The following is a 12,313-nucleotide window of genomic DNA, read 5'->3' as shown; positions in this document are numbered from 1 at the left end:
GCATTGAGAATCACACAGATTGATCTTGTCTCCAAGGAGCTTGTCATTAGTTCTATCCCTTTTGGAGACTTTAGGGGAGAATCTGTTGCTTTGCCTTTTCCAATTTCTAGAGGCTGCCTGCATTCCTTGGCTTGTGACCTCCATTTCTCCATCTTCAAAGCCAGCACGTTGTACCATGTGACCACTCTTCTTTAGTCACATCTCCCTCTGGCATGACCGGGAAAGGCAGGAAGCATGAGATATAGCAAGGCCCATGAATGAAATCCTGACAATTATGGATGTTTGAAAAGAGGAAAGAGGACTTTTCTAAGGAGACTAAGAAAAACATGTCCGTTTATCTTTGTGTCTCCATCATCAGACACAGGACCCAAAGGCAAGTCTTCTCGATTTGCTTAATTTAACTGAATGGGTGCAGAGTACATAGTAATGGTTATTGATGGACCCTATAGAAGGGGATAGATTGGGAGAAGAAATGGTGTGAGGAGTAGCCAAGGACGGCATGAGCTTGGTAGATTGGAGAGGGAGAGAGGTGAGGGGTAAGCACTACAGACTGCAGTTCAGCTTGGGTGGGCGGGGCGGATGGAGTCAGGAAAGTTGAATAATTCGGTGGAGTCAGACAACGCAGGGCCTGAAATGGACGTCAGATAGGAGGATTTAGATTCCAACAGGCCACTTCCCCGGGAAGATTCGGGTTGTGGAGCAGAGCGTGAGGACATGAGACATCCTTTGGGGGACTGTCTTCTGGAGGTGGGGCACTGATGACTGCTGCTGCAGGTTGTGGTGACAGTACTGGGTTGTTAGTGGTTAGTGGTGGCAGAGCCTTCCCCTGGACTTCGGCTGTGTAGGTGCGGAGAGGGAGCAGTGTCACCGGCTGCTGCTGATCGGATGCTGACCCAGGGCTGTAACTCTGCTTCTGAGCCCCGGCGGCGGAAGGCGGAGGTGGAGGCGGAGGCATCTGGCCGCAGCTGGGAGGCAGTGGTGCTCGCGTCTGGGAACCCTGGGGCGGGGCTGCCACCGGGCGGGCGGTCTGGGAGCCAGGCCACGCCCCCTCCCGGCTGCGCAGGCGCGCTGCGGGCTGTTAGCTGTCAGGAGCCCAGCGGCGGGCCAGCGGGCAGGGCGGCGGGATCCGACGTGGGCGCTGGACCCGGCTCACTGAACCCGGTTGATTGAACCCCGCGCGCGGCCCGGCTCCCGGCCAGGAAGCCGAGACCAGCAGAGACCCACGGGCGGGTGGCGGCTGCGCAGGCAGGATGGGGAACCGGGAGATGGAGGAGCTGATCCCGCTGGTGAACCGTCTGCAGGACGCCTTCTCGGCGCTGGGGCAGAGCTGCCTGCTGGAGCTGCCGCAGATTGCCGTGGTGGGCGGCCAGAGCGCCGGCAAGAGCTCGGTGCTGGAGAACTTCGTGGGCAGGTGAGTGCAGGGGTGCAGAGGTGGCAACCTGCTTTGGCCCTTGGAGCCTGAGGGGGTGCGGCTGCGGCGGAATGGAGGGGGACAGTGGTGCCGGGGCACGGGCGGGGTCGTCCGGCTGCGGTGGGGCCCCCCCGCCCCCCACGCCTGGTGGCCCTCCTGTCTGCCTTTCATCCTGCGATACAAAGCCATTTCCTCCGCGTCCTCTGCCTGGGGCGGGGTGGGGGGTGGGGGCCCGCGGGCCCGCCCCAGGATGGACTTCCCCCGGCAGCGCACGCCAGCCCTGGGCAGCCAGTCCCCTGCCCCCCGGTTCCCGGCTCCACATCTCCTCCTTTCCCACCAGCCTCCTGGAGGGGCTCGCAGGGCTGTGGGGTTCATCCCCCCCCTCCCCGCCTCCGCGTGGAGATGCCCCGCTACCCGCCCGGCTTCTCTGCTTCTCTGAGCTGTGTCTACTGTTCGAGACTGTCGTCGCCTGCCCCTGGCAGGGGAGGCGGGGTGCGAGGAGAAAGACCTCGTTTGTTGTGGTGCAGCTTCATCCAGCGACACTTCCCCACCATTCTCCTCCCAGGGAGTCAAGAATAAAAGGTGGTGTGTTCGCCTGAGCACCTAATTCACAGCTCCAGGCCTATGCCAGAGAAACCGAGGCGCAGACTCTGAGCCGGGGTGGTGGTGGGGGGGGGGGGGGGGGGGGACGGGGGACAGGGGGACGTGGACCTGGGTTGCCCAGGTGCCTTGTCATTCCTGCATCATCTCGGAACGGACCAACATCTTTCTCGCCCTCTCTCTGCACCCCCTCCCCCAGCATCACTTCCCTTCCCTAAGCTGAGATTGGGCCTGCGAATCTTCAAGATAACAGGCTGCATCTCAATTATAGCGAGGAGTTTTTTTTCGTGACTCTTCATACAGAAAAAGCTAAGGGATTTATTTTGAATTGGGAATCAGCATTTCTTCCACCGAGCAATTCAGGCGGGATTAGGTTACTTTAAGGGGCCTTGCCTGAGGAGTGCAGACATTTGCTAAGAAAAGCCCATTTCAAAAGCATAATGAAAGCTGAAATCTGTTTCCAGGTGGAAAGAGCCGAGAGAGTGGGCCGGAGGGGGCAGTTTCCAGAAATTGTACTTTACTCTTTTGATTTGTCAGGTTAGTGATTTGGGATTCAGAACTGTCCTGTTCCTGTTCCTTTTTGTTGTTGTGAGTGTTTGGTGATGTGTAAGATTTAGATATTCCCACACCTCCTTTGGGAATATCAGTATCCATAACGTGCATTTTCTATTCTCTCAGATGAGACTCTATCAAATGGTATTTTATTTTGCACCTTCCTCACCCAAACTAGAAAGCCAAGAAGCCTAATAAAAAACTAAAATTGCCAACAATTGGCTGGTATTTTTTAATAAGTCACTTAATCACTTTGCCTTGCTTTTATCATTTATTTTGAATGATGGTAAAGCATTTTGCCTACGTCATCATAGTCAGGACAAAGTGTTGGAGGAATATGTATTTCACACATACATGTAACAGTCACATACTTAAGGGTCTTTACTTTCTTTGATTTATTGCTAATGAAATTCACTAAATAGAAAGTGGTAGGTACCCTTAGGGAAAGTGAGGTTTGATGACAATGTATTTTGGGGTTTACATACTCCAGAGCATTTGACATGATGTCTTAATAGTAATTTAACTACTTTTGGTTTTTAGACAGACAAAGGTTAAAATTGTAAGTAATTCAAATGCAGTCACCATATTTTTATGCATCTTTCATACATTTACTTGGATGAGCCACAATAATAACTAAACAATACATTGTTTGTGGCAAGAGCTTTTAAATCTAATGTCCATTTTATGCACATATTCATTCTATTCTTTACGTTTTCAAATTCTAACACACTTCTTAATGCTGTAATAAAATTGTACAGATTTCCCCTCACTAGCTATATTCTTTTGAAATGAGAATTTTAAAAAAGAGATATGGAAGAGTAAAATATTTTAGTTTGAACACTTTCATGATAGAATGAAAATAGGGACGTTATAAATATTATACAAATCAGAGCATTTATTGGAATACATTAGTAATTTCTTATACTTTTAAAGTGTTACCAGTAATTAATTACTGTTAGAATGTCAAATAAAAGAAAAGGATGGACATAGAGGGAAAAGCTCATTTAATACATATAAAAAGGTTTATTATCTGTAGAGATGATACCTGCATAGCAGAGCCTATATAATAGGAGAACATTTAATTAAAAAGGTCATTTGGTTTTAGTAAAGGTTTCAGTCATTGAATTATTGAGGAATCTCATTTCTAATTATAAACCAACTTTAGGGGAAAAGGAGTTCTCTCTTTTAAGAAATTCATCATAGGCAGAAAAAACTATTTGTATTCTATAACCTTTTATCTTTTTATTATCCAGAAATTATGCACTAAAGATAAGGTCCTTTCCTTTGAGGATGGAACTTTTCTCTCTCACGTGTTTTTTTAAGACTGACCTCTGTGCAGTTTTCATTTTAAGACTGACTATGTGCAGTTATTGAATGTAGTCATGAAACAAGGGGCCATTGTTTGTGTAAATCAATAGTGTTTGTACATCATTTATGCTTTTCAAATAATGAAGCATTTTCTCCTCAGTATTTGACAATCCATGCTTAGTGGACTAATCCTATCTTCTCCTCTCAGATTGTTTATGTTGATCTTTTTTGACGCCATTGAATGAGTTTGGATGTGAATGTGTTTACTTCATTTAACTGTAGCTGTAAAATTTAATTTTTGGGTGACCAGTTTGAGATTGTCATGACTAAAATGAGGCATGAATGAACTACTTGTTTGTGGTTTTTCTTGCTGAAGTGATGCATTTACATATTAATGTGATATAGTATGAGTAACCAGATTGTTCTTTTGGTTGTTCAGATAAGATATATGCTGGCAGTGAGAGGCAGCTTATGAATAGGAGTTGAGACTCGATCTGAATATGGGGGTTCACTTACTGGCTTGGGCTCTGCCCATTGGTCTGGTTTGTGTACAGAAGAATTGAATTTATTCAACTATCTTTACATCCAGTTTTTTCTTTTTACAGCACAGTGAGATGATGATGATGATGGTTGACATTTATTGTTTGCTATGTAAGCATCTCGTGCTAGTCTAGGTGTTTTTACAAGGATAATCTTATTTAATCCTCATAAAACCCCAAAGAGGATGGTACTCTTATGAGTCCCATTTTACAGAAGAGGAAATTGGGATTTGGAGAGCTTGAGTAACTTGGTAAAGGCTAATTTAACATAAAAACAGTGGTGCTAGGATTCAACCTGAGGTGTCTGGAATCTGTACATATTTTCTGAAATCTGGGTGCTACCTTGCCCCGCCACATTGAGACTCTCCAATGCCTCTGATAAATGCTTTTAACTTATTTTTGATCACACTTAAAAGCACCACCTAAATAAATAAGAAGCTGCTACATTAATACTTTTATTTATATTTATTTATGTATGTCTACCGTGACTCATTTCACAGAGGATTGGAAGCAACTCCTTAGGTGAAAGCAAAGTTCATTAAAACATACATTTCTTTACTATATTAGACATCTTTGAAGGGAGCTCTAGAATGTAATTGGGTTGTTTATTTAACTGTGTGTTTAGAGTACATATAACTTGTTTATAGAGATGTTAAGTGAAAACTGTACTAGGTGCTAATGTGCAAATGTTTTTTAATGATATACTTGTTAGAACATTATTTCTTCAATGCTAATTATCTAGACAGAGGAGTCTACATTATTTTACTTCAGCCTGACTGGTAAATAGACTTTCACTTTTGCACAAAAAGAATAGGTTTTGTGATTACTAGGGACCAAATAAAAGATTTTTTAAAAATTACTAGTTGCGGGGAGTTCATTTCAATGTGAAAATGTCAAATAATGTATATTTATTTAATTTTGAGGTTTCTAAAGATGGATTTGTTGATTACCAAATTAAGTTGTTTTGTGGGAGAACTTTAAAAGTGAGCCATTTGATGCTGTTGTTGAATGGACATGACCAGATAGTTTTTTAAAAATCCAAATGTCAGTTACATAACTTATATAGATACTAATCTATTCTTAAATCCTTTGATTTCAAGAGCGTATTTAAAAATTGAAGAGATGAGAGTTCTCTAATTGCAAACAAGATTAGGTATGCAGCATTGATATCAGTAAAACTTATTAATTCAGAAATAGGTTTGTATTGAGGGAAAAGATTTTTTAAAATATCAAACCATTTGAGTCAGTGAATATTTCTCAACAAATGGCTTCTAAGTATTAAAGTTATTAGATAAATGGGTGCTATCAATTAAAATGTGATAATTGTTGAAAATCATACTTCATGGTTCCCAAGAGTCTATTTAAATAAAGTATCAGAAATATGAACTTTAAAATCCAACAATAATTTGCTAAAGCCTGAAATTACGAAGATATTTTTGTTGAATTAACATCACATAATGTACTTCTAGGCATCACGAATTTATAGTTGGATTTAATTACCACAATCAACTTAATTTTTAAAATTAATATCCAAGAAGCAATACAATTAGATGAACTGCCCTGGATAAGATATCTCTGTTTTAGAATTTACTTACGATAAACAGATATTTAAAAAAAACGGACTTGATTAACTTCTTTAAGAATGAAGTTGGGCAGGCAGTCATTCAGAGCTCTGGAGGAATGGAAACCTAATAGTTAGCTATGCTGAAGGTAGGCTATTGGGTTCTCCACCAATGGAACACACATTTAATATATTAGGTTTTTTTTGTAGGAAGTACCTTTTGCTAGGGTGAACAAGTGGAGTTAAATTATGATGGTTTACTTATTATTATGTTTTATTTAATTTTAAGAGAGGACTACAAACAACTAAAAGAAATAGATGATATTTTCCCTCTCTCACCAGAGCCAAGTCAAGAGAGCTCCAAGTTAGTGTACTGTATAGAATGCCTAGCTCTAAGTCTGTGTTGCAATTTCTCACACTCTCAGCATTAATTGGAACATAAATCGAATGCATTATGTTATACTAAACACATTTCTATAAAGTGGAAGGAAGAAGGGGGTCAGTATTTGGACACCATTGGATGAATTTAGACGTGAATGTGTTTACTGGGTGGCAGGCATGGACACTGTTCCACACTTTCCATGCCTTCCTTACCTTACCTGTTTTCACATACCTGTCACTAGGGCAGGAAACTTCTGGTTGGAGAGACAAGTAATTTGGGAAGGATCATGGCTAGTAAATGGACAAGCTGGGGATTTAGCCTTGGACATGACTCCTATTGGTACTGTTGAGAAACAATGGAAGGAAAGTAAATGACCATACATTTATTGAGTTCTAAGTATAATGGATAAGAATATAGGCCCTGGCTGGGTAGCTCAGTTGGTTACAGTGTTGTCCTGATACACAAGGTTGCGGGTTTGATCCCTAATCAGGGCACATACAAGAAGCAAACAACGGATGCATAAATAAGTGGAACAACAAATTAATGTTGTTCTCTCTCTCCCTCTCTCTCCCAATGTGAGAGTATTTAAAAATTCAAGAGATAAGAGTTCTCTAATTGCACATGAGATTACACACAGACAAACATACTCACACACACACAAGGAAGTAAACTAATAAACTGACAGCCTAAGGTATAAGACCGCAATTGTCAAATGAGTTCATAAAATGAAGGCAGTTGGGTATAATGCAAACTAGTTGGGACAAAATAATTTAAACTCTGTCATATTATTTTTACAGAAAAAGAAAACAAATCAGAAAAATTACAGTTCGGAAACGAAGTTGGGATATGAGTGGAAAGTAGACAATATACGAGTTTCCAATGTCGTTTGGCAGCCAGTATCATTCTAGCTCAAGGCTGCATGTACTGAAGTATCAATGTCAAAGCAGGGAGGTGGTGATCTGTGTCTCAGTGTCTGACTTGACAACAAGGCATTGAATTTAGACCGTCGCTTTATCACAAAGAGATACTGTGTGTTGGAGAGGACCCAGGAGAAGAGGAGCAGGAAAGAAAAGAGGTTGGAGAGATTAAAACTCTAACTAGATGTAGTAGAGGCTAATTGAGAGTGAGATGCATCGGACCAACTGCTCTGTAAGGACCTCAAGGCATTAATAAGTGAGAGTAATGAAATTCTACTTTCTTTTTAAAGAATAAGGCATTTAGCCTGAGCCAGTTTGGCTCAGTGGCTAGAACGTAAGCTTTCAGACTGAATGGTTCCGGGTTCAATTCTGGTCAAGGGCACGTACCTCGGTTGCAGACTCCTCCGCCCTGGTCAGGTGCTTGCAAGAGGCAAGCAATGTGTTTCTCTCACATCGATATTTCTCTCTGGCTTTCCTTCTCTCTTCCACTCTCTCTAAAAATCAATGGAAAAATATCCTTGGGAGAGGATTAAAAAAAAAAAAAAAGAATAAAGCATTTATTTAAAGTAGTGTAGTAACTGAAGACAAAATGCCAGGGAATATGTTCAAAAGTCAAATCTGAGATGGAATGTGTTGTTTAGAAAGAGGGAAAGGTAAAGGCGGAAGATTGACCTTAAATGATGTGCATTTCTTGAGTTAATCATGATCCCAACAAATTAGAGGGTTTATTAATACCACGTTGGTGATTTTTTTTATTTTATCGTCGTTACAGGTAGCTTGGCTTTTCTTTTATCAGTACTAAGGACTGGCATTTCACTAGGGTCTGTAAGACGCATTCTTCTGGCATAATTTTTGCTAACTTCCTGGAGCTACATTAGGATACAGAGAACCAAGAGATTTGCCCAAGGTCAAGAACAGAATCAGGAGCTGAGTTTGGAACTTGGTGTTCAGAACTGGGAGCCCTGGGTCAGTTCATCTCCTCTTCATCCTCTTATTGTTTTAAGGTGCCTCCCTCTCACCCTCAACTTGGCCTCCTCCTTTTCCCCGTTCACTTCCATGGGACCAACCTTTCCTCCCCTTGATAATCCCCCTCTATTACTTTTCTGGATAGCAGACCAGCAGTGACATTTTATTTTTCCCCATGTGCCACAGTGGAAGGAGACAGGGAGCAGGGTTTTTCTCAGGCTTAGACCAGTTCATTAGGATGAGATAATATACTCTAGAGTAAATTGCGACTTTCAGGGAACAGATGGCCCCAGGAAAAGATTAAATGAAAGAGTGGATGTTAATATCTTCCTACCACGTGGGCATCTCTAGAAAGATGTGCATGGGATGGTAACTGATAGGCCTTGCTTAAACCATGGAAAGTTTCTAAAAAGTTGTATAGAAATAAATTATATAAATGGAAAGGTTACTATTTAAAGAAATGGGTGAACTTTTGGTAAAATATATATTTGGGTAGCAAATATTTACCCTTCAGTTTGCCTGTTTCATGTTTTTACTTTTTTGTGCTTGTTTTGTTAGAGTAAGGCCCAAGAATGTAGAAATTTTATTTTATTTATTTATTTTAAAAATTTATTTTTATTTTTATTGATTTCAGAGAGGAAGGGAGAGGGAGAGAGAGAGATAGAAACATCAATGATTAGAGAGAATCATTGATTGGCTGCCTCCTGCATGCCCCCTACTGGGATCGAGCCCGCATTCCACGCATGTGCTCTTGACCAGAATCGAACCGGGACCCTTCAGTCTACAGGCTGATGCTCTATCCACTGAGCAAAACCAGCTAGGGCTAGAAATTTTAACAATTAAGCCCTGGCTGGTATATCTCAGTGGTTAGCGCACCAGCCTTCATACCACAAGGTCTCTTGTTCGATTCCTGATCAAGGGCACATACCTGGGTAACAAGTTCAATCCCCAAACCTGGTCAGGGCGTGTATGGGAGGCAGCCAACCTGTGAGTCTTTCACATTGATGTTTCTCTCTCTCTCCCTCCCTCCCTCTCCCTTTCTCCCTCCCTCCTTCCTTCCCTCTCTCTCTTCCATTTTCTCCAAAAATCAATGGGAGAAATCCTTGGGTGAGGGTTAACCAAAAATAATATTTTAAAATAATTAATTTCAACAAGCATTATATTGTGTTCAATCCTTAATGTAAAAAAATTGATAACAAAGGCAAGCCTAGTTATTGAGGCAAAGGATGATATATTTAATTCATGAATTATATGGATGATATAGGATTGCTTTTGGTCTTGTTTTTCCCTAACATTTGCTGCTGAAAGTACTGCATTTTTAGTTTACAGTGGGTGCCTCAGTGCTCCCTGTGACAGTGTCTCATTTTCATTTCCCATTACTTCAAGGTCATGATATACTGTGAATAACACATACATACTTTTAGGAGTGGGTAGGGATTTTGAAGGGCCTCATTGTCTATCATTTAAGTAACTTGGAATTAAAAAGACTAATCCATTTATATAAGTAATGGATGGGTGAGTAGTCTTACTGAAGATATTTGTTTTATTAGATTCTGAAAAGGCCAATATTTGAAAAGGAGTCATCATACCCTGGTGTTAGAATGCAGGCTTTGCTGACTAGCGTTTCAGGCCCATCTCAACTCTTGCTGGTAGCAAGGCTCCTCAGCGAGGCATTGAATCTCACTGGGACTTAATTTTCTCATCTGCAGTATGGAGATAATAATAGAGACCTAGTTTTTTATGTGCCTGTGAGTTCTCAGTAAAATGATGGAAAGCATATGGCCCATAATATACATTCAATAATTGATGGCTGCAATATTGTGATTTATAAGAAACATATATTTGGTCTCCATCCCAGGTTCCTGTTCACAGCTCCTCAAACCCTTGGACTTTCCTTAGTGTTGATAGCATAAAGGTGTCTTTTGTAATATTAAGGAGGTGAGTTTTGGATGTCCCTGGGTCTACAAAGGATGGGGCTGGATCACCAGAGTAACTAACCATATGATTAGAGGGATGGAGCTTTCAGGCCCCTCCCCTGATCCCCTCCGTCTTGGGGGAAGTGAAAGGGGCTGAGATCGATCCCAATTATCAAAGGCCAGTGATTTAATCAATAATGCCTCACAAGGAAGCCTCCTTAAAAGCCCAAAAGTACAGAACTCCAAGAGCTGGTGAACTTGGAGATATGGGGACAGTGACGCACGTGAAGAGGGCATGGAAGCTCTGTGTCCCTTCCCCAAACCTTGCCTTGCACATCTCTTCCATCTGGCTGTTTGAGTTATCTCTTTTAGGATAAACCTGAAACCTAGTAAGTCGAATATTTCTCTGAATTCTGTGAACCACAACAAATTAGTGGGACACAAGGAGGGGGTCATTGGAACCTTCAATCTATAGCCTGTCATTCAGGCGCACTGGTAACAACCTGGGCCTGGGAATGGAATCTGAAATGTGTGTGTGTCTGGGGGGCGGTCTCGTGGGATTGAGCCCTTAACCTGTGGAATCTCATACGAACCCCATGTAGCATCAGAACTGAGTTGAATTGTAGGACACCCAGTGGGTATCTGAGAATTGCTTGGATGTTTGAGGAACCCCTTCCAACACACAAGTTGAAGATTGTGTCTAGAACTTTATAGGTGCCTTTAGGAGTACAGAGAGTTTTGGACAATCAAGAAAAAAGAGCACATCCCTCTATAGAGAGGGAAAAATTCCTGAAGGAGGTAGGATTTGAAATGAACTTTCAAGAATAAGAATTCAATACTTTGAGACAGGGCCAGAGGCACAATGGCCACAGATGGCAGCCTTCTGACCCCTGATGACTTAGGGTTGGTTCCACACTGTTTGGTACTGCAGCATTTCTTTCTTTCTTTCTTTCTTTCTTTCTTTCTTTCTTTCTTTCTTTCTTTCTTTCTTTCTTTCTTTCATTTTTTTTATTGCTTAAAGTACTGCAGCATTTCTGACTGATTTAAATTCGTTTTGGGCCCCTGAGGCAGACTGCAAATTCTTTATTGGTGTTCCCCACAGTCTCGTGCACAATCCTGTTTTAGGTATTTAATTGTTATTGAGTTTTTACTAATTAAATTGTTGACTTGACTTAAGATGGGTTTATACTGGAAGTGAAGATCCTGGCTTTTAGTAAGAGATTTATTTTTCAAACTTCAGAGATAAAATGTATCTGTGTTTGGTAAGCTAATGCTCTTAGCCCATGTGCCTTCATTTTTTTTTTTTAACATATTTTATTGATTTTTTACAGAGAGAAAGGGAGAGGGATAGAGAGTTAGAAACATCGATGAGAGAGAAACATCGATCAGCTGCCTCCTGCACACCCCCTACTGGGGATGTGCCCGCAACCAAGGTACATACCCTTGACTAGAACCGAACCCGGGACCCTTCAGTCCACAGGCCGATGCTCTATCCACTGAGCCAAACTGGTTAGGGTGTGCCTTCATTTTTGAGCTATTCCTCCAAAGCAAATATGTAGATATTTGTGTAAGATCTACCTGAGGAACTTGTCAAAATAAGGGTTCCTGGGCTCTGCTTTAAGGAGACCGACTCAGTGGCTCTGGAGTTTAGCCATAGTTTTTCAAAAGCTCCCCTGGTGCTTCTGATAAGTAGCCAGATTTGGGAACTGGCAATCACCACTTCCACAATTCCTGTTATTTCTGCAGCTGTGGAAATGTTTTCCTTCCCCACCAACACACTGAAGCCACCCTCGCCAAGGTCACCCATGATCTCCGAACAGCTTAGTTTACTGCCTAAGTATTTCTGAAATTGATCATTCGTGCTGAATTCCTGTAACCACCGAGTGAGTTCAAGATGTCATCATTCATCTTCTGGACTATAGCTATCGGCTTAATGTTTTCCCCATCTGTAACCCTCCAGGCTACCTTCCACACAGCCACAGTATGATTGATATGGAATTAAAATGATGTCACTCTCTCGGTGAAAACTTTTCCTGATGCCAACAGAATAGAATCTAACCTTCTTGGCGTGGCAGAAAGGTCCTGTGTGGCCTAGGCTTCTTAGCTTATCTGTTATTCTCTTATTCAACTGTGTTTTATACCTTGCACACATTCACCACAC

General features: G+C 42.0%; 1 protein-coding gene across 11 annotated transcripts in view; it reads left to right on the top strand.

Annotated features, from left to right (window-relative positions):
- Positions 1-1,080: 1,080 nt before the first annotated feature.
- The window catches only part of DNM3 (dynamin 3), a 377,759-nt gene continuing 366,526 nt past the window's right edge, over positions 1,081-12,313 (top strand). For 10 of the 11 annotated variants that reach the window (XM_036342917.1, XM_036342912.1, XM_036342913.1 and 7 more), the window contains exon 1: positions 1,251-1,411. In XM_036342917.1, the coding sequence (XP_036198810.1) occupies positions 1,251-1,411 (161 nt within the window). Of the gene's footprint in view, positions 1,412-12,313 lie in introns of all 11 variants that reach the window. The other variant, XM_036342907.1, reaches the window with a different exon arrangement.

The sequence above is a fragment of the Myotis myotis genome, unplaced genomic scaffold, assembly GCF_014108235.1.
Source record: "Myotis myotis isolate mMyoMyo1 unplaced genomic scaffold, mMyoMyo1.p scaffold_m19_p_18, whole genome shotgun sequence".
NCBI classification, from domain to species: Eukaryota; Metazoa; Chordata; class Mammalia; order Chiroptera; family Vespertilionidae; genus Myotis; species Myotis myotis.
Note: the sequence above shows the minus strand (reverse complement) of the source record. Positions and strands in the feature narration are given on the sequence as shown.